Consider the following 26,545-nt stretch of genomic DNA (forward strand, 5'->3'; position numbering starts at 1 on the left):
CTAATCACATTTACTTGTGACTATCAGGAGATTGGTTGATAAATGATTTTTCTCCCAACAGCAGTTTTTCTCACATCATTTCCTCCAATTTTGCACATTTTCAGTGTTTCTCATAGAACTATTAATTTACATAATTGGCCATGCAGCATGTCTGTATAAATGTAATGAATGCTGCACATGTGGGAGGGACAAAACGTGAGTAGAAAGCATAAAAAGCTAAATAAATATGTTTAGAACTAAGTTGTCAACACGCCTGAGTGCTTTTAAAAGGGAGAGGGACCCACAGCAGTAAGAACGGCTTGTTGATAAAATTATTAATCGTGGTTAATTGCTTCCAGGCCCGCCTATGATTAATTAATTTCTGTGAAATAGGAATCCTTATTTATTAATGGAATACTTTTGTACTTAGAGCATTGAAAACCAGTTCGTCACCTTTTAAATATGTTTTTTCAACATTATTAGAGCCCTCTAGACATGCAATAACACCCCCATAATCACATTTACACTCTTATTGCCCTATGTAGTAGACTTAATACTGTAAGAAGTTGTATGACGAGATCTTGCAATATTAAAACGTGACGATATTTCTTGTTGAGAGGAAAGTTGTCAAAACAAACAAAACAAACGACGCCAATTAGACCGAAGTTAGCATGACTGCTATGAATGAAGCTACACAAACTATACACCCAGCAGTCCAACCTACCTCGGTGCTTTTTTCCGGCTGTGGCGGTCTAATATCCAAGCAGAAGTTGTAGCAATTGTAAAATTGATAAAACTTACTGAAATTTCAACAAATGTTAAGTTATATCAGGCTTAAAACGTCTTAAAACAAAACAGGTGACGCTAGCGTCCATTCCGGACTGGTTCGTATTTATACGTAATTCACTACTTCCTGTTTCGGCACACTAAGCATTATGGGAAATGTAGTTTTTTTGCTATAACATAAAAATAATCGATTTTACTGCCGTCTGCGATTTATTTTATGTTTCCACCTAACTACACATTAGCAGAAAAGATTAGTAGCTGTGGCTAAATCATTTTTAGTTTTTCAAAATATACCTACATTGGTTAAATTAAAACGTTTGTTTGTTATTGTAGTTTTCTTTAAATTAATGTTGAAATAGTATCATGACACCCCTAATAATTAGCAAAAATATGGTATTTAACATCTAGATCAGACTGGTCGTGTGTTACTGCTAATGTGTTCCGCCGCTAAGGGAAGCTGAGTGCGAGGCAAACAGGAAGTGATGTCAGAGTTTCAGACGGTCCCGCTAATACGAGCGAGGGGCAAACTTTCACCAGTAATGTGCAGTCATCTAGCATTAACCACAACAATGTTGGCGCTGTAGTCAAAGGTCATAACAGTACATGTTTTTCATCATTCGGCGCAATTTAGTACTTTCAGTTCATTTTAGAACATCCAACTCACCCAAGTGATTGCTGACGTCTGGTAGCGGAGCATCATCACAAAGGAGGAACAGGATGTGGAGGAGGTGAAGTGTACGGGTGGGCTGCACCTGTGTGTGTGTGTGTTGGTGGGAGGGTTAGGAGAAGTTAATTGCACACAATAATTGCGTGTTTGAGGAAAAAGTTTGAGGAGACAAAGCGATAGATAGATAGATAAACAGATAGATAGATAGAGAGAGAGAGAGAGAGAGAACCTGAGTGGGCGGATATCAAGGGAAGCAACATCAACAAACAAAACACGCCGAGCTGCCAAGCTGGCTTCGTTGCATGAAACACATACGACTGAATATTTGCCGGTTTTGATACAATGGCTGCCAAATGAACATTATGATATTTAAACACAAAACACGCATATGTTTATGGTTCTTGAAAACAATTTGCGATTGTATACTTGGATCCATGTTAGAGAAACACAGCATTATTTGGTATGAGGTATGTATTCCCAATGTGCTAAGTTACAATACAATAGTTTTAAAATTTATCAGAGCCCTCCAAGCATGAAATAACACCCCTATAGTCACTTTTACACTCAGATTACCCACAATAGTAGCCATAATACGTTATTTAAGACATAAATGATACTCATACTTGTGTGTTGCTGTAAATGTGTTCTGGTGGTGCGGATAAAAAAGTGATATCTGAGGTTCAGTTGAGTTACTAGCTTAGCTCACAGTCCTCATATTAGAGATTATTGTGTCTGTTGTGATATACAATTTCAACTTGCGATAAAGTTTGGTGCTTGTCTGTCTCATTATAGACACCTAGCAACTAGCGTAGAATGAATACAATGTATTCTCCCAGTGTCTTTGAATGCATCTTCTGAAGGTTTTGTTTGAAAACATTTAGTCATTTCTATGCTAAAACAATATTCAAGACATTTTTTGTGTTGTGTTTTGCAGGGGTGAGTGTGAATGGTTGTTTGTCTATATGTGCCCTGTGATTGGCTGATCCCAGCCTCTCGCCCGAAGACAGCTGGGATAGGCTCCGGCACCCCCGCGACCCTCGTGAGGAAAAGCGGTAGAAAATGAATGAATGAATGAATGAAAGGTCTTAGCAATAACAATAAGCATTCATTCATTCATTCATTTTCTACCGCTTTTCCTCACGAGGGTCGTGGGGGTGCTGGAGCCTATCCCAGCTGTCTTCGGGCGAGAGGCGGGGTACACCCTGGACTGGTGGCCAGCCAATCACAGGGCACATATAGACAAACAACCATTCACACTCACATTCATACCTATGGACAATTTGGAGTCGCTAATTAAACTAATTAACCTAATTAACCTAGCATGAAAACCCACGCATGCATGGGGAGAAAATGCAAACTCCACACAGAGATGGCCGAGGGCGGGATTGAACCCTGGTCTCCTAGCTGTGAGGTCTGCGTGCTAACCACTTTTCCGCCGTGCAGCCTAACAATAAGCAGTAAAACACAATTTAAAGCATCAATAAAGCCACAATCACACTGGAAGAGAAAAACAGCAGCGTAAACCTCCCAAGATTACTGGTGATATTTGAAAATCCAGGTGAGAAGATTAGATTGGATTGCGAGCAGAAGCTGAGTGATGACATCATCATCCGTGTTTTTGGTGCCCACACGCCGCTCACGACACACAAACACACCTGGGTGTTATTTCTGTAAAGCACACTGAAGATGTTGGCAGGCAAAACTTCCCTGAATGTCAACTCAACTCACTGTCATCCCCGCAGGGATCCTTCCTAAGTCCTCTCTCCATGTTGGCACCACTCCTTGTTTCCTCCCGGGCTGCCAAGAAGCGCGTTTACAGAGCTGAGTTTAGATTTCGAGTCGTCTTGTGATATGCCAAAGCGGGGGCCAATTGCTAAGTTGATTTAAGACGGACGGCAGAATGATGAAGTCTTTACAATCTTACCTTTTACACAAAGGTGACACTTGATGGTACCGCGGCGCCGTGTTGGGAGTCAATCATGCCTTCTGGAACGCTTTTCATTTCCTGCTCATTTTGCATGAGTCAGTCCGAATTAAATCAGCTGCCTTCTAAATGATTGATAGCCCGCGATGTGACGGCGTAGCCACTCATCACTGCACCTCGCTGCTTACTGTGCACGGTAAATGACCGTGCATATATTTTTCCATTACAACTTTGTTATGGTGGCAATTTTTTTTTTTACATTGAATCGACGTTCTCTAGAACAGTGATTTTCAACCTTTTTTGAGCCATGGCACGTTTTTTGGAAACATTGGAAAAATCTTGTGGCACACCACTAACCAAAAATGTTACAAAATCACCATGACCTCACACGTGCATCAATAAGTCTATCAGAGGAACAAGGCAGGTGTTGCCACACGGACCAATATTACATTGCTCTGCCAGTCTTTACACCACAGACACTCCACAGTAGCCACGTTTTTACATGACCAGTTTTTCTCTTTCCGAATGACCTTTCGGGAAACAATGGTATCCATAGAAAGGAATATTCCAATCTCTTGTCTACATGCGCCATGAAAATCAACCAGAATAGTCAATAGGGCATGCCCAGTAAAACGTAAACATCAACATCACGTGATACCGACTTCCCCGAGTTTTTCTTTCACTTGTTGGAATGACTGGTCGCCAGCCACAGGGTACATATAGACAAACAACCATTCACACTCACATTCATACCTTGGGACAATTTGGAGTCGCTAAATAACCTAGCATGTTTTTGGAATGTGGGAGGAAACCGGAGTACCCGGAAAATGAAAACCCACGCATGCACGGGGAGAACATGCAAACTCCACACAGAGATAGCCGAGGGTGGAATTGAACCCTGGTCTCCTAGCTGTGAGGCCTGCGTGCTAACCACTTGACCGCCATGCAGCCCCGGTTACTGAGGTGAGAAACAAATGTATTTTCATAGCTGGAGCATAGAAAACATGTTCCCGAACTTGTAAATACCGTTAACATTATTAGAGCCCTCTAGATAAGAAATAACACCCCTATAGTCACCTTTACATCTCGTAAGGGGAATATCTGTTGTGACCGAGAACTTTCATTCACTCATTCATTTTGTACCGCTTATCCTCACGAGAGTCGCAGGGGGTGCTGGAGCCTATCCCAGCTGTCTTATCCCACCCTGGACTGGTGGCCAGCCAATCACAGGGCACATATAGACAAACAACCATTCACACTCACATTCATACCTATGGACAATTTGGAGTCGCCAATTAACCTAGCATGTTTTTGGAATGTGGGAGGAAACCGGAGTACCCGGAGAAAACCCACGCATGCACGGGGAGAACATGCAAACTCCACACAGAGATGGCCGAGGGCGGAATTGAACCCTGGTCTCCTAGCTGTGAGGTCTGTGTGCTAACCACTTGTCCGCCGTGCAGCCTAACATTCATTCATTTATTTTCTACCGCTTTTTCCTCACGAGGGTCACGGGGGGTGCTGGAGCCTATCCCAGCTGTCTTTGGGCGAGAGGCGGGGTACACCCTGGACTGGTGGCCAGCCAATCACAGGGCACATATAGACAAACAACCATTCACACTCACATTCAAATGATGATTAATAAATGTTCATTATAAAAAGTGATATTGGATAATTCCTCACGGCACACCTGACGGTTTCTGAAGGTACACTACGGTGCCGCGGCACGGTGGTTAAAAATCACTGCTCTAGAAGCTTCTTTCTACAAAGGTGAAGGATCTATCAGGAGCAACAGCCAATTAAGAGAATAATTAAGTAAGCTAACGTGTCTCTTAAACGACTGTGTGACAGCGATGAGCACATTTTAATTAAAGTAGCCTCCGGTTAGCATGTGCATTTGTAAAGCCCACGAGGGGGGCTGCTTGCCTTTCAAAGGGGCTGTTTGATGCGGCGTTACCGCGTCTTGGTCAACACAAATGAAATAATAACAACGTTGCTGTCAAGCAGGGGAACAAAAAACAACACAATTACGACTCGCCCGTGCAGAAAACATTGTGCGGCTTTCTTTTATGAGTATTCAATGAAGCGTGCGGATAGACAAAATTAAAGAGCGTTCTGCGGCTAAACTCCCAGAGCCCCCTGAGTGAGAAGAAGACATCACATAAATACACAAAGAGATTAGAGCGGGAAGCGGGACGGAAGATGAGAGTAGGAGGTCGACTCGTGACTGTCTGGCGTCCTCACATGCTTGGCATTTGGGTCAGACATTTTCATGCAGCATTTCGACATATCGTCGCGGCTTTCAAATGGTTCATTATTCATAAAAGGTGATAGATGCCCTTCCATACGTGGAAGGACGTACAGTTGGAGGGGGTGACGGATGGATTTTAGATTCCTACATGTCGTCACGGTCCGGGGAAAAGAAGAACTCCCAGTGTTGGTCTTTCATCTGATTCAGGACAGCAACACATATTCTGTGAATAGCAGAGGATATGCAGTATTACATGAAATTAAAAAAATTTATTCAATTTTGTCGAAAATAATTAATAAAAAAAAGTTTAATTTTGCCTTAGCACTAGTTTATTTTTCAGTTTTTATATTTTTGTAAATTATTTTTTTATTAGCTAAAAATAAATACCTAAAATCACTGTTAGAAAATATATTTTTTTTAAAATTAAATAAAAAAGTTCATCAGGAAAAAAAAAACAAGTTTAATTTGTATAATTGAAAAGCTTAGACTATTTTCTATACCGCTTATCCTCACTAGGGTCGCGGATAGGCTGGAGCCTATCCAAGCTGAACCCAGGTCTTCCCGATAACCTGACTTTTTGGCCTTAGTACGAGTTTATTTTTCAGTTTTTACATTTTTGTAAATTATTTTTTTATTGAATAAAATAAATAGCTAAAAGCACTGTTATTTGCAGTGCAATGGCAAAATGAAATAAAAGAAAATTTTGTAAAAAAAAAAAAGTTTTTCGTAAATTATTATTAAAAATTTTGTGAATTTAATTTTGTAGAAAGGACACATTTTTTCAATTAAATAAAAAAAACTGTATAAGAAAAAAAGAAGTTTAATTTGTATAATTGGAAAGCTTAGACTATTATCTATACCGCTTATCCTCATTATCCTTATTTTTCAGTTTTTTAATTTTTGTAAATTATTTTTTTATTGAATAAAATAAATACCTAAATGCAGTACAATGCCAAAATCACATAAAAGAAAATGTTGTCGAAAAAGATTTTTTTTCCCAGCTGACTTTGGGCGGGAGGCGGGGTACACAAACTCCATACAGAGCGGAGATTCAAACCCAGGTCTTCCCGATATCCTGACTTCATGGCCTTTATTTTCCAGTTTTTACATTTTTAGAAATTAATTTTTTTTTTAATAAAATAAATACCTAAAAGCACTGTTATTTGCAGTACAATGGCAAAATTACATAAAAGAAAATTTTGTAGAAAAAAAAGTTTTTTCGTAAATTATGATTATTATAAAAAAATTTGTAAATTTAATTTTGTAGAAAAGACAAATTTTTTCAATTAAATAAAAAAAAACTGTATAAGAAAAAAAACAAGTTTAATTTGTATAATTGAAAAGCTTACCGCTATACCGCTTATCCTCACTAGGGTCGCGGATATGCTGGAGCCTATCCCAGCTGACTTTGGGCGAGAGGTGGGGTACACACAGACTCCACACAGACTGGAGATTCAAACCCAGGTCTTCCCGATATCCTGACTTCATGGCCTTTATTTTTCAGTTTTTACATTTTTGGAAATTGTTTTTTTATTGAATAAAATAAATACATAAAAGCACCGTTATTTGCAGTACAATGCCAAATAAAAAAAAATTAATTATTATTAAAAAATTTGTAAATTAAATTTTGTAGAAAATAAACATTTTTTAAATTAAATAAAAAGACTGTATAAGAAAAAACAAGTTTAGTTTGTATAATTAAAAAGCTTAGACTATTTTCTATACCTATTATTAGGTATTATAGGGTCTGCTGGATGCTGGAGCCTATCCCAGCTGACTTTGGGCGAGAGGCGGGGTACACAAACTCCACACAGAGCAGAGATTCGAACCCAGGTCTTCCCGATATCCTGACTTTATGGCCTTTATTTTTCAGTTTTTACATTTTTGTACATTTTAAACATTTTTTATTGGATAAAAATAAATACCTAAAAGCACTGTTTGCAGTATTATTTGCAGTACAATGCCAAAGCTGATGTAATAACTTCAGTGATTTTGGTCATGATCAACAAAAAAACGATGGAAATGGCTCCATATACGCGCTTACATTCCACTCTAATGGGCTATTTTTGTTGTCATCGTTATATTTGTCAAAACAAACGCACCTTTAATATTACCAGGCATTAAAGTCAAACAAAACTGGTCTAATAATTAGTTAATGTTAATTATGCATTCATGATATTTTGAGTAGGTTCAGAAACGCATTTTGAGAGTTGATGTCTCAAAATGAGTGAATGCGTCAAAGAGAAACTTTCAACGCTGGTTTGTCAAATTTATTTGATCTGTCGTCATCAAAGACAATGCCCAGGAACATAAGTTATGAAATTATGCGTTTTGAGAAGACAGAGCATTATCATTTTTAAACACAGTTGTCCTCCTTTAGTTTAAAACAGCAAAGTAAAAAAAAATAAAAAAAATAAAAAAGGAAATGGACGTTTGAAGAGAAGACATCAGTGGAGTGCTTCATTTTGGCGAGCCAGCCGACAGCTCCGTGTAGGGATGCTCTGATCGATCGGCCGCCGATCACAACAACAGTTTGGAACTTAACTGCGAACACATACCACGGAAACTATCTTATGGGGTAGGACGTTAAAAAGCTTTTGGGCGAGAGGCGGGGTACACCCTGGACTGGTGGCCAGCCAATCACAGGGCACATATAGACAAACAACCATTCACACTCACATTCATACCTATGGACAATTTGGAGTCGCTAATTAACCTAGCATGTTTTTGGAATGTGGGAGGAAACCGGAGTACCCGGAGAACATGCAAACTCCACACAGAGATGGCCGAGGGTGGGATAAAACTCGGGTCTCCTAGCTGTGAGGCCTGTGTGCTAACCACTCGACTACTGTGCAGCCAAACCTAATCATTCATTCATTTTCTACCGCTTATCCTCACGAGGGTTGGGGGGGGGGGGGGGGTTGTGGGGCTGGAGCCTATCCCAGCTGTCTTCATGCGAGAGGCAGGGTACACCCTGGATTAGTCGCCAGCCAATCACAGGACACATATAGACAAACAACCATTCACACTCACATTCATACCTATGGACAATTTGGAGTCGCTAATTAACCTAGCATGTTTTTGGAATGTGGGTGGAAACCGGAGTACCCGGAGAAAACCCACGCATGCACGGGGAGAACATACAGAGATAGCCGAGGGTGGAATTGAACTCCGGTTTCTTAGCTGTGAAGTCTGCACGCTAACCACTCGTCCAAGCAAATAACTAAAAAATAAGGGTTTCTCAGCGGTGGAAGACACCAGATTCAGGACCTTGGGATTGTCCTGACTTTTTTACCCTTTAAATGCCCCCCCCACCCCCCTTGGCCTATAGCACCCGTCATAAATAAACAGAAAAATGACTAATTAACCCATGTGATCGATATCGGCCAATGTCAGTCCTAGATGATCGGAGCATCCCTACTTGTTGTGTATGTGCATCATCAGCTATGTCACTCCTTCCGAATAATATGACCGTTGTTCACGAGCAGTTGGGGACTACTGCACTCCTCCATTGTATAGTACACACACACACACACACACACACACACGTACACACGCACACAAAAAACCCTTCTGTGTCGCCTCCAGGCACACAAACAACCGAGTCTGGAGGCGGGGAAAAAGAAGCAGGCACCAGGCAGGTCGCTTACATGGCCCCTTGAAAGCAACACACACTCACGCAGTTCAACACACACACACACACACACACAGATTAAGACCGTTTTAAAATACAATTGATAAAAGCACAACGTGGTATTGAAATGAATTGCACGTGGGAAAAAAAAAAGGGCGAATAACAAGTGGGAGTGTGGCAAAAAGAGGATACAGTACATTCAGTCAAAACAAAACAAAAACATAAAAGGCAAGTTTAGAATCCAAAACCACTTAAAAGAATTAAATAAAACACTTTTTTGTCCAGTTTTCAAAGCTGGGGCGCTTCAGTCTTTACAGTAAAGATCCGCTCTGTGCTGAGACAGTTTTTTTTTTTTCTCTCTTTCAAATGTTTTTTTTTTTTGTTTTGTTTAAAATCTACAGACTCTACAGACCCCGCCTGAACGCATCAGGCAAAGGGAGTAGTGGTGCAAGTCTTCCTGTGACGTCACGTCGGCATTCACACACACACACACATTCACACACACACACACACACACACACACACACACACACACACACACACACACACACACACACACACCGAGTGCAGTCCTGTCACCCACGACGGGTGCAGGTCTTTTCTTCTCGTAGGCCTCTTTCTTTTTGGACAAAAGCGGCCTCCTTCCCCAGGAACCGGAGTCTCTCTCCTCTTTATCCTCTTAGATGTTCATCGTATTCCGTTCTCATTTCTTGTGGGATTCCAGCAGCTTGTCGGCCTCCGGGTACGTCGGGTACTTCACCGTTTCGATCTTTTCTTTGACCTTGTAGGACGGGTAGAGGCCCGTGCGGCCCAGTTTGCGATTGATGCCCTTGGAGTATCCGTCCCAGTGGTTCCCGGCCACGCCGATGACGTCGCCGGGCTCCAGAGGGATGTCCTCGCTGTTGCGAGGCTGGTGAGGGTACACGGCGATCTGATTGTGGGCGTTTTGGCCTCCGAAGTAGTAGATGTCGTCCAGGGAGTAGAAAAAGGAGGAGGCGTCCGGATGAAGGGTCTGCATGATCTCGTAGGCGACACGGCACACCTGAGGTGGAAAGATCTCCGTTAGATACGCCTCCTTTTTGGGAATCTGGGTCCATTCCATCAGGATTTCTCTCCGGATGATTACAAAAATACTCCTGTAGTACCACCAACCACCACAGGGGGCGGTGTTTTGTTTAGTTGTGTCTGAAATGGCGCACTTCCATACTTATGAGTATAGAAAGTACATCTAAATGCACGAGTACGCAGACTTTAAAGGTTCAGAAAGGTAAGTGCACACTGATGGACACTTACCACTCAATAGTAGCCATCTTGGCAATGTCGTTTGACATAATGGCGGCTGAGGAGCGATCCGTAGCGGTGGAACGATGTAAGTTATATGTCTTTTATTTTAAAAATGATAATTAAAATAATATTTTCTTTTTAAATTATTGTAAAATGGAGAAAAAAAAACTGGCAGATATTCTATTGGGCGATCCAAATGTTGGCGATAATGCTCTCTAATAAGTGGTTGCAATTCACAATTAATAATGATGAGAAAGAGAAGAAAAAGAACGTGAAGAATGAGAAACAAGAAGGTGAATGAAAAGAAAGTAAAGTAGGAGAAAAGATGGAAGGATAAGAAAGAAAAGGGAGAACAAGAGAGGTAAGAAAGAGAAAGTGAAGAAAAAATAAAAAAGACGAGAAAGTGAAAGTGTGGAAGAAGAAGAATTAAGACAAGAAGGTGAGCAGATGAAGAAGAAGAGAAACAAGAGAAGAAGGAGGATAAGAAGGGTATACCAATATCCTAAACCCTAAGTAATAACAATGCTAATAATGCTAATAATGCTAATAATGCTAATAAAAAAACAATACAAATAATAATAATAATAATAGTAATAACAATAATAATAACAAACACAAGAACAATAATAACAAAAATAATAACAACAAAAATAATAACAAAATAATAAACAATTACAATAATAATAATAAAAATAATAATTACAATAAAACAAGAAAATTTGACAATAGAACAAGAAAATTTTACTTACTGTTTGTGAAAGTTATATAATACGTACTTTATTTTTGTCACGAGAACAATAATAATAACAAAATAATAAATAATAATAAAAATATAATAATAATAATAATAGAACAAGAAAATTTGACTTACTGTTTGTCTGTGAAAGTTATATGATACGTACTTTATTTCTGTCACAAGAACGTCCACACGTCACGGCGTAAAAAATGTGCTAATTGTTTAAACGCATGGAGGCATGTGAGCCATTCAAGCGGTTGTCTTGTGACAAGCGTCAACCATCTTTTCCATCAACCATTTCATGTTAGTAAACTGCTGTGTGGCCCAGTTTTTCGAGGGCGGGAGAACCGCAGCTCCCCCTTGTCGGCAGGACTCATGCTTGACTATCGTCGTATCATCATTTTTACTGGATAATGATTGTATGGAATTATAAGCAAGTGAGGACGATAACATTTGATGGAATACAACATGCTTTACTTTAAATTATTATTATTTATTCTAAATTATTTGTGCTAATTATTGTTTACGCTGTACATTGTTCATATTTGATGTCATCTATTTATTGTCCACATTATTAGTTATTATTATACGGGTGCCAGGCAATGACATTTCCATCCATCCATCCATCCATCCATCCATCCATCCATCCATCCGTCCATCCCTCCATCCATCCACCTATTTGTCCATCCATCCATCCATCCATCCGTCCATCCATCCATCCATCCGTCCATCCATCCATCCACCTGTCCATCCACCATTCCATCTATTTGTCTATCCATCCGTCCATCCACCTGTCCATCCATCCATCCGTCCATCCACCTGTCATTCCGCCCATCCATCTATTTGTCCATCCATCCATCCACCTGTCCATCCGCCCATCCATCTATTTGTCCATCCATCATCCATCCATCCATCCATCCATCCATCCACCTGTCCATCCATCCATCCATCCACCTGGCCATCTGCCCATCCATCTATTTGTCCATCCATCCATCCATCCATCCATCCCCGCATGTACACAAACCTGTGAGGAGAAGGTGCAGACCAGGAAGTCGGTCTGAGACAGGAAGTGGATGTCCAGGATGACTCCTCTCAGTGAGTTCTCGGTGTAACGATTATGAAGGCCCGCGGACCACGAGATGGAGTTGTCGCTGATGAACTCATAGTCAGGATACCTGACGGAGAGGGAGGAGGTGCGAGGAGACAGGAAGTATGAGAAATACACTTCATAAAAGTATTATAATAAAAAGTATTAGCGACTGACTTGGACTTGGCTTCCAGCAGCAAGGAGGGGTCGTCTGTAGCAAGGTACACACGCTTCTTGTCCACATGGACACGTCTGGCCAGATGTCGGAACTGCTCCTCCACGTGCAGCATGTACTCCTCGATGGGGTGGAAGGCTGCCTCCGTCCCCACTTTATCCGTCCTCCTCACATGGACACTGCACACAAAGACACAGCATTCATTAGCTACGTTACTTCCTTTTTCATATGTACCCATGTGACCAGGAGGTTCTAGGAGCCCTGACCTCAACCCCATTAAACACCTTTGAGATGAGCTAGAACAGAGACTTCATGAATGGAGAGGAACGACCACAGAAACAAAAGACAAATGGAAGCTGTTCCAGCTGCAAAAAGAGGCACCAACACTATGTTTTCTTCCATTTTCACATCCTGTCGGAATTCCAACACCATTCCGTAATCCCCAATTGCTTAAATGGGACAAACAGCATCGCAATCCTCCTATACACCAGCAAATGAATAGCAGCGTTGAGATGAATTCAGACAGAAGCTGTTTACAGACACACAGGCTTAGCCTATGGTTGAACTGGTACTTGTAGGACAGCCAGTGGACAGATAACCAGCATGATGTCATACTTTATTTACATATACAGTACATATACAGTTACATATACAGTGCATATACACTACCGCTTTAAAGTTTGGGATCACTTGGAAATGTTTTTGGCCAGTCTGAGATATGGCGTTTTTCCGTCCTTGTTAGACCCAGTTTGTGCTGCTCTCTGAAGCGATTAGTTATGTATGTATGTATATGTATATGTATAGCACATCATTACTCTATGCAAAAATGTAGATCGTTCTTTGAAAATTATCTGATTCATTTTAATTGTTTGTGAAATGGAAAAAAATGTTCTTCTTTGGAAAAAAAAATAAATTTGCAAGTGATCCCAAACTTTTGAGCGGTAGTGTATATATATGAGAAAAGAAAACACGGACACAGTTGCATGCCTCAAATTGATGGCTGCTGAAAGCCATTTGTTATTCCATGCACGACTATTACTACATTATGAAAGCAGCCAGACACATCTGTATTGTGACGTGTGGCCTCCAGAAAGAAATGAAAATTGCAAAATCTATACAGAATGTCGTTGCTGTCCAACAAAATGCATGCATCTCCAATGTTGTGTTTTTGTCACAAAGAAAACACAAAGAAAACTTATTTTTGATGTTTTTATGAGCCTGCCTTTTTGCTGGACTAAAAAAAATAAATAATAGCTGAAATGACTGCATCGATCCGTACGTCTATGCGACTGCTTGTTTGCAAGCCATGTTTTTGGGGGAAAATATCCTGTAAGACAAACTCAAACACTAAATCAGGGGTCTCAAACTCGTGGCCCGCAGGCCAAATGCGGCCCGTGGGATGCTAGTTTGAGGCCCCCGCCTTGATATGAAAGTTTCATGTTGATATGGATGCTGCATGGTATCATGTACCCAGAAATGACAGTTTCATTAATGTTCATGTTAAAGGTTAAATAACTGTATTTAATAACTGTAATTATTACTATTAACGTGAATCTGAAAAAAAATAATTTCTCTACCCACCAACTATATGTGGTTTAAGTTTTTCTCATTTGCTGTTTTCTTATTTTATTTATTTATTACTGATTGATTTATTTATTTTCTTTATTCTTGATTTGTTTATTTTTCATCTTATTTTGTGTATAAAAATAAAAATAATAATAATAAAAAATAAAAATATAAATAATTAACAGCAGAATGTTTTATCAGAGCTCTTCTTAAAAAAAAAAAAAAAAAAAAAAAACGGAACCAAAGCACTGAAAAGGTGTAGGCTATAGCAGAAGCAAAAGCATTGAAGAATTTTTTTTAAATTTATTTTTTTCAGTTTTTAATAAATGCGCTGCGTTGCGGTCCAGCCTCACCTAGATCCTAGCTTCAGTGGCCCCCCAGGTAAATTGAGTTTGAGACCCCTGCACTAAATGACTCTTTTGAAATCACGATTTGCTAAGCTCTGGTAGACTGCAAAAAAATATATCATATTTCCTAGCTTTTTATTGGATGCCTGCATCATTGATTGCTCACCTTATACTGTATGATAATAATTATCAGATAATAACCGTTGTTTGCTAACTTGCTTAGTCTTTGAAACACTTTTTTTCAGTGGGTCTGTCCAGATCTGAGCCGAACTAAATCCCTGGCTTGCACGTGACGTAACGTTTGGTAGCAGTCGGCACAGACTCAAGCATACGAGGATCAAACAAGCGTAATACCACAGCAAAAATGCTGCATACATTCATTCAGATAGGGATCAACTCTGTAATAGAAAAAGTTATTACACAGTTCCAAAGATAGTCCATCATAAAAGGAAAAAAAAAAAAATTCCCCGCCATTTTCCGTCTGAGTCGTTCAACTGTGACGTCTATCATTAAGGAAGAAGATTATATCCGTGACCGTGTAAAAGTGACAGTAATAACTAAGCAACATGGCGGTCTTATTAATGACATGGAAAGGTTGCTTGATCTTTGGCTGGCGGACCACAATGAACAGTGTGTTGCAGCGAGCCTACCTCAGCACTTTCTGCAGATTCCCTTGCCCCTTATGATGCCCCCCCCCCCAATAAACCACAGGGATAAAAGGAGCTTCTCTTTTTGTTACCATGTAATTTAATTCTTGTACAGTAATCACAGTTTTATGAGTGTATTTGATGTCCTTCGTATGTTCTGCGAAGTGTGAGTGACCTGGGAGTTCATATATAAATGTGACATCCCACAGTGCCTCCCGGGATGAAATTGTGTTATTTTACTAGCTTGGTTTTATTTTGCAGGCCTGACTTTAACAGCTATAACGGATGTGTTACTTCAATGTGCCAGATTGTTGCCGAGTAGACCGAGCTGTCCCTCTTGGTACCGGATGATTTTTGGATGATTTTGTGTTATTGTATTCTAGGGTTATAACACAGCAAATATCAGCTCCTGACTAAAAAGGGAGAAAAGACACAAGCATAACTTTCACTTTGACACAAATTTAGCAATATACTTCATTCATTTTCTACCGCTTATCCTCACAACGGTTGCGGGGGTGCTGGAGCCTATCCCAGCTGTCTCCGGGCGGGGTACACCCTGGACTGGTGGCCAGCCAATCACAGGGCACATATAGACAAACAACCATTCACACTCACATTCATACCGATGGACAATTTGGAGTCGCCAATTAACCTAGCATGTTTTTGGAATGTGGGAGGAAACCGGAGTACCCGGAGAAAACTCCACACAGAGATGGCCGAGGGTGGGATTGAACTCGGGTCTCCTAGCTGTGAGGCCTGTGCGCTAACCACTCGACTGCCATGCAATTATGGAAATATTATTCGAGGAAAAAAAATTTTTTTTCATCAAGCTTTGAGATTTCACACTTTATTATCAAGCCTTGAACGCACCATCATAGTATTGTATGTGACTGGCTAAAATGTTTAAACAACAATAGTTTGCAATTTTGATTAAATGTTTTATGACCATTGCCCCCTATGTTTTATGGTATTGACTGTATTGTTCCAAAATTGATATCTTTTACATTATTATTTTTTTATTTTTATTTTTATTTTTATTTTAAATTATTTCAATTACAAATTACTGTTTACGCTGTACATTGTTCATACTTCTCCACATTATTATTTATTATGATGCGGGAGCCAGGCAACAACATTTCGTTGGCAATTTCACTGCTGTGTTATTGTGCAATGACAATAAAGAAAGTCCATCTATCTATAAAATTTAATGTAATTATCGTTGTAGTTGCACATCAAATCGTTTCCCAGAAAGAAATCCCCCCTACTTAGTATAGATAAAAACTTCCATCTACGATTAAATATGATTAATTCTGAGTTAACTATGGACAAAATGTGATTAATCACAATCAAATATTTTAATCGACAGCCCTAGTTGAAATTAATGTGTCATGATCCATTCTCCCCATGCTATTTTCCTCCTGGTGAGTCTCTCCCTCTGTTTTGCCTGGCCAGCCAACCCCACACCCAGCTCCCTCCAACACACACTCTGCACACCTGCAGCCAATGATTACCTGCCCTGCCAGCTCTACATAAGCCTCCCCCACTCAGTGCCTCTTGTCGGATCGTCTGCAAGCCTGCACAAAGCTCTGCTCTCTGTTTCAGCCCACAGCTCGACTCTGACTCCAGAACCAGAACCTGACCTGCCCTGACCACGATCTCCGCCTGACCCCTGCCGGTACCTTTGCCTTGTCCTGACCACCTGCCACAACGACCTGACCTGCCCTGACCACGATCTCCGCCTGACCCCTGCCTGTGCCTCTGCCGAATAAAGACTCGTTCCTGATCTCTGCTGGAGCTTCAATAAACATCTTGAACTGTGACGCTCGTGTGGTCCTCGTTCTGTCTGATCCCTGACAGTACGATCCGACCAACATGGACCCAGCGCGCAGTTCTCCCAGCAGAGGACCCGAAACACCCTCCGCTATGCAACGCCTGGAATCCACTGAGGGAAAGGTGAGCCGCATGGCTGCTGACATGTCCTCTCTGCTTCAGCTCAGCCAGCAACAACAGCAGCAGATTCAGCAACAGCAACAGCAATTGGCTGAGATCGCTAATCTGCTCTCCAACCAGCCACCGCCCGCTGCACCTACCCCACATCAGTCTGATCCGAACATGTCTGATTCTGTTGTTCCATTCTTCACCACCACTGCTCCAGAACCCAAGGTCGGCAACCCTGAACGCTTTGATGGTGATCCTGCACAGGTTCGGGCATTCCTTACCAGCTGTCGACTACAGTTTGCTCTGCAACCTAGAACCTTCGCTACGGAGGGAGCGAGGGTGGGTTTTGCAATCACCCATCTGACTGGCCGTGCACGACTCTGGGGAACGGCTGAATTTGAACGCCAGACAGCTGTGTGCTCTTCCTTCAACCTGTTCGCTGAGGAGATGCTGAAGGTCTTTGACTTGGGATCGTCTACAGATGAAGCATCACAGGCTCTGATGACGATCCGTCAAGGTCGAAGGTCAGTGGCAGACTACTCAATCGACTTCCGAACCCTGGCGAGACGCAGTTCTTGGAATATGGAGGCCTTGGTGGATGTCTTCCTCCATAGCCTGGCAGACTACTTGAAGGACGAGCTGGTTTCCCATGATCGACCTTCCACCCTGGATGAAGCAATCGCCCTAGCTGTCCGCATTGACCGCAGGATCCAGACCCGCCGTCAAGAGAGGGGGCGCCAGACTCTCTGACCACGCACTCAACCTCTGCGTCTGCTGATCACGTTGAACCCATGGAGATCGGTCGTGCCTCGCTCTCTCCCGAAGAGCGCCAACATCGCTTCTACTTCAACCTGTGCCTGTACTGCGGAGGAGAAGGGCATCGTGTCGCCACTTGTCCAGTAAAAGACGGGGCTCACCGGAAGTAGGAGGGGTCCGGCTGAGCCCAACAAACCTGCAATCCTCCAACTTCAGTAAACCTCTTTTCAAAGTTTCTCTTCACTCTCCTAATGTAACCAACACCCTGTCCGCTCTGATAGACTCTGGTGCTGAAGCTAACCTGATGGACACTGATTTAGCTTGCCAGTTGGGAGTTGAGAGTCGCCCCTTACCCGAACCCATTCCCGTCCGCGCTCTGGATGGCCATCTTCTGGGCACCATCACCAGTATCACCTCACCCATTTCCATGATGATCTCAGGCAACCACCGTGAGACAATCGGCTTCCACCTACTTCGCTCACCTAATCAACCTCTCATCCTAGGCTCCCCTTGGCTCCACCTGCACAATCCACACCTTGATTGGGTCTCTGGAACCATCAAGGAATGGGGTGAGAGATGCTATCAGACCTGTTTACACTCTGCCTCTCTGCACCGCTGCCCAGTCCCACCTGCTTCCGCTATTGACGTTTCTAACGTTCCTGAGTGCTATCACGATCTACGCGAGGTTTTTAACAAATCCAAAGCCATGTCCCTGCCACCACACCGTCCCTATGACTGTTCCATTGACCTCCTCCCAGGTACCACTCCACCCAAGGGCCGTCTGTACTCTTTGTCTGCTCCTGAACGAAAGGCTATGGACGATTACATTAGTAACTCCTTGTCCGCTGGGATCATTCGCCCTTCTTCCTCTCCAGCCGGTGCCGGATTCTTCTTCGTGGGGAAGAAAGATGGCTCACTTCGACCCTGCATCGATTACCGTGGACTGAATGACATCACAGTCAAGAACCGGTACCCTTTGCCTCTTTTGACCTCTGCTTTTGAGCTACTCCAGGGAGCCACCATCTTCACAAAATTGGATCTCAGGAACGCCTACCACCTTGTCCGAGTCCGAGAGGGGGATGAATGGAAGACGGCCTTCAACACCCCATCCGGCCACTATGAGTACCTGGTCATGCCATTTGGCCTCACCAACGCTCCAGCTGTGTTCCAGGCCCTGGTGAATGACGTGTTGCGAGACATGCTGAATAAGTTTGTTTTCGTTTACCTGGATGATATTTTGATTTTTTTCCAAGGATATGTCCGAACACATCTGCCATGTCCAGCGGGTCCTCCGCCGCCTCCTGGAGAACTCCCTCTATGTCAAGGCGGAGAAATGCGAGTTTCACGTTAAGTCAGCAACCTTCCTGGGGTTCATCGTGGCAGATGGCAGTATCCAGATGGACCCAGCGAAGGTCTCGGCGGTGGCAGACTGGCCTGTTCCGGAGAACAGAAAGAAGTTGCAGCAGTTTCTGGGGTTCGCCAACTTCTATCGGAGATTCATCCGGAACTACAGCACAGTTGCTGCTCCTTTGACTGCGCTGACCAGTACCAAGCAGCCCTTCGCTTGGACCCCAGAGGCTGACAAGGCCTTTGCCACCCTAAAGGACCGGTTCACCTCAGCTCCCATCCTACAGATGCCGGATGCTGACCGACAATTCGTCGTGGAGGTGGATGCGTCTGATGTAGGAGTCGGGGCTGTCCTCTCTCAACGGGCAGGTGAGGACAATAAATTACATCCTTGTGCGTTCTTTTCCCGTCGACTGTCCCCTGCAGAACGCAATTATGACATTGGCAACCGTGAGCTGCTAGCGGTCAAGCTAGCCTTGGAGGAGTGGCGCCACTGGCTGGAGGGAACCACAGTCCCGTTCCTGGTATGGACCGATCACAAAAATCTGGAGTACATCCGCTCTGCTAAACGCCTGAACCCAAGGCAGTCCCACTGGGCTTTATTCTTCACCCGTTTTAACTTCACTCTGTCATATCGTCCTGGTTCACGTAACACCAAGCCGGATGCTCTTTCCCGCCAGTTCCAGATTGATGACACACATTCCACAGAGCCTGCCCCAATCCTGCCTGATCCCTGCATGGTAGCAGTCCTGACCTGGGAGGTGGAGGAACAGGTTCGACGGGCCCTCCAGGATCAGCCCGGTCCTAGTGCGTGCCCTGACGGCCTGCTCTTTGTCCCGGAGAATCTTCGATCCCAGGTCATACAATGGGGTCATGACTCCCGTTTTGCCTGCCACCCTGGCTCCGCTCGCACCAACCATCTCCTCGCTCAGCGCTTCTGGTGGCCTTCTATGAAGAGGGATGTCAAGGAATTTGTGCGAGCGTGTCCAACCTGCAACCAAAACAAGTCCACCAACCAGCCTCCTGCCGGACTACTCCAGCCTCTGCCTGTGCCCACTCGTCCCTGGTCCCATGTCTCTTTGGATTTTGTCACAGGCCTGCCTGCATCTAACGGTATGACAGTCATCCTTACAGTTGTTGACAGATTCAGTAAAATGGCACATTTCATTCCGCTACCTAAATTACCATCTGCCAAAGAGACTGCACAGTTGGTCATCGACCATGTTTTTCGCATTCATGGATTGCCAAGAGACGTTGTCTCAGACCGAGGGCCACAATTCACCTCCACTTTCTGGAAGGAGTTCTGCCATCTCCTAGGAGCTACTGTGAGCCTAACCTCTGGTTTCCACCCCCAATCTAACGGCCAATCTGAGAGAGCTAATCAGGAGCTAGGAAAAGCACTGAGGTGCATGGCCTCTCGCAAACCTCAAGCCTGGACACAACAGTTGACATGGATCGAATATGCCCATAACTCCCTCATCTCTTCTGCTACTGGCATGTCACCCTTCATGTGTGTCTATGGCTACCAGCCACCTGTGTTTTCCAGTCAGGAAGAAGAGGCCACCTGTCCATCTGCCCAAGCCAATGCACGCAGATGCCGCCGAACCTGGTCCCGAGCCCGTGCTACACTCCTCAAGTCGGTCAGCAGCTATACCACCAGTGCCAACCGCAGGAGAGCCCCAGCACCAACATACCGGGTTGGCCAGAAGGTGTGGCTGATGGCCAAGGATCTGCCTCTTCGGGTGGAGTCGAAGAAGCTGGCTCCTCGCTACCTTGGTCCCTTCCCCATCCAAAGGGTCATCAGTCCGTCGGCAGTCCGACTTCAACTTCCCCGATCCATGAAGGTACACCCAACTTTCCATGTTTCTAGAGTGAAACCTTTCCAGGAGAGTCCACTGGTCCGCCCGACACCTGCTCCCCCTCCTCCTCGTCTCATCAATGGAGATCCTGTCTACACCGTCCGGCGCTTGCTCCGCTCCAGACGATGGGGTCGAGGCATTCACTACCTCGTCGATTGGGAGGGCTACGGTCCAGAGGAGAGGAGCTGGGTGCCATCGAACAGGATCCTGGACCGAACTCTCATTAGAGAATTCCATCAGCAGCATCCTGACCAGCCTGCCGTTCGACGAGGCCGCCCACCTCGCCAGGCCACCCAGCCAAGACCACCTGAACCCCAATAGTCTGCAGCCGACTCTGACCTGTCAGAGGAATTCTAGCGCACCACCAGCTTTGGGGGACTTCAGGAGCCGTCCCTTGAGGGGGGGGTTCTGTCATGATCCATTCTCCCCATGCTATTTTCCTCCTGGTGAGTCTCTCCCTCTGTTTTGCCTGGCCAGCCAACCCCACACCCAGCTCCCTCCAACACACACTCTGCACACCTGCAGCCAATGATTACCTGCCCTGCCTGCTCTACATAAGCCTCCCCCACTCAGTGCCTCTTGTCGGATCGTCTGCAAGCCTGCACGAAGCTCTGCTCTCTGTTTCAGCCCACAGCTCGACTCTGACTCCAGAACCAGAACCTGACCTGCCCTGACCACGATCTCCGCCTGACCCCTGCCGGTACCTTTGCCTTGTCCTGACCACCTGCCACAACGACCTGACCTGCCCTGACCACGATCTCCGCCTGACCCCTGCCTGTGCCTCTGCCGAATAAAGACTCGTTCCTGATCTCTGCTGGAGCTTCAATAAACATCTTGAACTGTGACGCTCGTGTGGTCCTCGTTCTGTCTGATCCCTGACATAATGATAAAATATCGTCTCGTTCTCCTGCATCCATTTTTGTGCTTTGTTTCGTCTCATGACTTGGTTTAAAATGAAAGCATATAAAAATAACACTTTGATAGCAACTGACAACGCATATAGTGAAAGTATTGGCTGGAGTCAGATTGCTCCCATTTCTTGCTTCCTCATGTGTCACAAAAAGCATAAGAAAAAATGTGTTTTTCATTTCTGGGAGTTGGGAGTTAGGAATAAGAATAGTAGTAGAAAAGTAAACAAGCGAGGTCATACATCAATCAGGATTTATGGGAAGAACGAGTATTTCTTTAGGTGACAAATAAGAACATCAAGGCAGGAGTATGAGGCGAATTTTCTATTTTCACCCCCCCACCCCCCATCTTGCTTTTCCTCATGTTTATGCCGTCCTTTGTCTTTTTTTTTCCTGTCAAAAAAAGTGAGATGGGACATTACGCACCAGAGCTCTCCCACAATCACGTCACACAATATTTCAATTCACACGCCTCTATTCATACGACGCTGGCAAGGACGGGCGATCCTCAGGGTGGGTGTACAAGCATATATACGTCATACGCACCCACGCCTGTGTTTGTGACATAAAAGCTATACACCTAATAAATCATTCATTTGCTTCCTGGCATCCTATCAGAGGGATTTGAACATCACTGCTCTACTTGTCCTTGCAGCGGTTGGGAGTCTTTAGACACATACGGGATTATCTGACTCAACAGTTCAATGCTCAACAATCACTCGCTGTGCTGTGCAGATGACGGTGAAAAGTAACAACTATGGCTATTGTGTCATCATACATGTGTATACCTATTGGGTGTTAAGTTGCTGTGTGATGAGTTTAGTGTTCTCCACCATCTGTCAGGTAATGACTTCCTGCTATTTCCAATGTGTCGTTGTGTGTTTTTTCAGAGCTCATGATAAGCTCCTGTCAAATAAAGAGCTGGCCACAATATGCAATAGTATGAGTATAATAATATGAGTATGAGTATCAGTTTATTCCTCTAAATTTAGTGGGTGCAGATTCAAAAACCAGTGTGTCTAAAACATTATTAAATAAAATATAATTTAAAATATAATTCAAATTAAATGTAAATTTAATTTTTTAAAATAAATATAAATTTCCGGTCTAAAACATTATTAAATAAAATATAATTTAAAATATAATTAAATTAAATTATTATTTTTTTTAAAATAAGTATAAATTTCCGATATTGTCCACCATATGCAATAGTATGAGTATAATAGTACAAGTATGAGTATCAGTTAATTCCTCTAAATTTAGTGAGTGCAGATTCAAAAACCGGTGTGTCTAAAACATTATTAAATAAAATATAATTTACAATATAATTAAAATTAAATGTAATTTTTTTTAAAAAATAAATATAAATTTCCGGTCTAGAACATTATTAAATAAAATATAATTTAATTAAATTACTTTTTTTTTTAATAAATATACATTTCCGATATTAATGTTTAAAAAAATAAATATAAATTTCCGGTCTAAAACATTATTAAATAAAATATAATTTAAAATATAATATAATTAAATTTAATTTGTTAAATAATAAATATAAATTTCCGATATTATTTTTTTTAAATAAATATAAATTTCCGATATATATTCCAATTTGGTTGAGCAAGAGATTTTTGAGTTAATCGAACAAAAATTGTGTGCGACCCGAAGCTCATATTGCAGGAATATATTTGCGGCGGATCGACTGGCAAATGATCACAGGAAATGAAGACTGTGTGAAAAAAAAAAAGCATCGTGTTTGGCGGTGTCTCAACTTGCACTTTAACACATAGGTGTTATCCACACTTCACGTACCTATCTGCCACCCCGACCACCCCCAACCCACACCCCCCCCCACCCCCCATTAACTTCACCTAGAATGCTGACAGAAGCTTACAGACACTTTACTGCAACATTAGTTCATTGAGTGGATGTGGGAGAGTGTGAAGGGGAATAAGTGATCAAACCTTTTCTCACTGATTGAGAGAGAACATATAGTGTGTGTGTGTGTGAGAGTGTGTGCACGGAGGAGGGGCGTGGGAGACACAAAGAATAGTAAAAGAGCGAGAGCATAGTGAATACAGATGTGTGCCTTGGAAACGCAAGGGAGAGGTGAGAGTATGAAAATCTGAGACGAGTCGGTGGGAAGAACAATTGAAATGTGAGCCGTGATCAGAAATGAGTCAGAAAGTAAAAAAAAAGAAAAAAAAAGAAAGCGTAGATAAAGGGGGAGGAGAGTCAAGGGGCGCTCAAAGAGACGGCGGCTGTTGTAGTTATGAAAGGCAGAAAAGACGGCAGACACAAAAGGAGTGGGAACGTAACAAGAGCGAGAGCAAAAGCGAAGTCGAGCAGGACGGCGGGAGCGAAGACGACGAGGAAGGATGGCTTGCAGCAAAAACACAAAAGAGTTGCGAGGGACCCCGGATAGCTCGCTAGGAATCTATGAACGCGGGTTTTCGAGGACATTACTAAAGTGGGCTGGCTTTACAAAGTCTTTGTGTTTTTTCTTTGAACTTTTTCCTTCTCCAGCAGTTGGAAACTGGTGGAGGCTCATGGGACGTTATGGAAAAAAAAACTTAGGGCCATCTCAGCAAGTAGCTGAAAGTCACATCACATATGCGACTCTCTTATGAGTGCCTGCACATCATCATCGTTACGCTCATCACTTAGCAGAAGTGCAGTACATAGCGAATACGCCTGCAGGCAATATGCAAATGTTGTCTTGTCATAAATATACCACCAATTTCTTAAAATACATCCGCAAAGAGCCACTAGTGACGCCTGTATTAGTGATGACTTAATAAGGTAAGGGTGCATGCAGCTCAATTATGTACTTTTTAGTGAAGGACAATGAGGGAACTTTATAAAAAAACAATAATTATATGATGGATAATTCCAGTGGGGATATGGGTCTTTTCTGCAGGGGGTATTGGCAATAATCACTCAAATAAATAGGCTTATCCACAATTTACTAACAGACTGGTGGAGACGCTCATAACGTTATAAGCTGTGCTAATTCTTTGTATTTGATTCAAAATAAAATGCAAGCGCAATGTAATTAACATCCTGCAAAGTATGGGTTTATAGTATATAGTGAAAAGTGCAGTGATAATGGATGGAAATCCATCAAAACAAAACATTATGCTTTACTGCTTATCTTGTTTGTATTGCTTTCCTTGCTATTCTATTTTATTACTCTAAAATTTCAATCTTATTCTTAATATTTTTATTTCTTCCTTTTCCCTAACACTGCACAACCTTCATTCTTTCGACACAACAAAATTTCAATGGCAAAATGTAAGCAAACATACCATTTGCTTTGAATGACATGCTAACACCTAGCATAATAACTATATAGTGCCTTCCTACAAAAATGCTAAAAATGTTGGCATGATTTTTTTTAGCCTGTTAACATCTTAAAGATGACGTGCAACACCAAGCATAGTGTCCTCTTAAGTTCATATTCATGAAACATGCTAATATTGACATGCTAACACCTAGCAAGTGTTTATATAGTAGGTGTCTACCCATGACAACGGCTAAAAATGCTACTACGCCACTATTAGCATGTGCTTAAGTTCACATTCATGAAAATCGCGTCAAATGCTAACATGATAATACTGACGTGTTAACACCTAGCAAGTGTTTATATATAGGTGTCTACCCATGACAATGGCTAAAAATGCTACTATGCTACTATTAGCATGTTAGCAACATTAGCATGCTAACATCTAGTATGATTGTGGTAGGTGTTCATATAAGTGTCTACTCATGAAAATAACAAAAAATGCTTCTATGCTAACATTAGAATGTTACCAATGCTATCATGCTAACACCTAGCATAATGACTATATAGTGTCTTCCTCCGAAAATGCTAAAAATGTTGGTATGATTTTTTTAACATACTAACATATTTAATATAGCGTGCTAACACCAAGCATGATAGCGCTAAATGTCTTAAGTTCACATTCATGAAAATCGCATAAAATGCTAACATGCTAATATTGACGTGTTAACACCTAGCAAGTGTTTATATAGTAGGTGTCTACCCATGACAACGGCTATAAATGCTACTCTGCTACTATTAGCATGTTAGCAACATTAGCATGCTAAAATCTAGTATGATTGTGGTAGGTGTTTATATAAGTGTCTACCCATGAAAATAACAAAAAATGCTACTATGCTAACATAAGCATGTTACCAATGCTATCATGCTAACACCTAGCCTAATGACTATATAGTGTCTTCCTCTGAAAATGCTGAAAATGTTGGTATGATATTTTATCATGCTAACATATTTAAGATAGCGTGCTAACACCAAGCATGATAGCGCTAAGTGTCTTAATTTCACATTCATAAAAATCGCATACAATGCAAACATGCTAATATTGACGTGTTAACACCTAGCAAGTGTTTATATATGTGTCTACCCATGAAAATAACAAAAAATGCTACTATGCTAACATTAGCATGTTGCCAAAGCTACCATGCTAACACCTGTCTTACTCCGAAAATGCTAAAAATGTTGGTATTATTTTGCTAATGCTAATATTGACGTGTTAACACCTAGCAAATGTTTATATAGGTGTCAACCCATGACAACGGCTAAAAATGCCACTATGCTACTATTAGCATGTTAGCAACATTAGCATGCTAACAC

At 42.3% G+C, this 26,545-nt stretch overlaps 2 protein-coding genes across 6 annotated transcripts in view; both read right to left on the reverse strand.

Moving 5' to 3' along the window:
- Positions 1 to 2,353, reverse strand: part of gphnb (gephyrin b) — a 190,504-nt gene extending 188,151 nt beyond the window's left edge. For 2 of the 5 annotated variants that reach the window (XR_009119164.1, XR_009119165.1), the window contains exon 1: positions 704 to 2,353. The gene's annotated coding sequence lies outside the window, so the exon portion shown is untranslated. The remainder of the gene's footprint in view (positions 1 to 703) is intronic. The other 3 variants (XM_058046186.1, XM_058046187.1, XM_058046188.1) reach the window with 3 other exon arrangements.
- Positions 2,354 to 7,863: 5,510 nt separating this feature from the next.
- Positions 7,864 to 26,545, reverse strand: part of fut8b (fucosyltransferase 8b (alpha (1,6) fucosyltransferase)) — a 129,352-nt gene continuing 110,670 nt past the window's right edge. The window contains exons 9-11 of the mRNA XM_058046194.1: positions 12,526 to 12,702; positions 12,286 to 12,436; positions 7,864 to 10,283 (exon numbers count right to left, since the gene is read on the reverse strand). Of these exons, the coding sequence (XP_057902177.1) occupies positions 9,945 to 10,283; positions 12,286 to 12,436; positions 12,526 to 12,702 (667 nt within the window). The 3' untranslated portion in view covers positions 7,864 to 9,944. The remainder of the gene's footprint in view (positions 10,284 to 12,285; positions 12,437 to 12,525; positions 12,703 to 26,545) is intronic.

The sequence above is a fragment of the Doryrhamphus excisus genome, chromosome 1 (assembly GCF_030265055.1).
Source record: "Doryrhamphus excisus isolate RoL2022-K1 chromosome 1, RoL_Dexc_1.0, whole genome shotgun sequence".
Taxonomy (NCBI): domain Eukaryota; kingdom Metazoa; phylum Chordata; class Actinopteri; order Syngnathiformes; family Syngnathidae; genus Doryrhamphus; species Doryrhamphus excisus.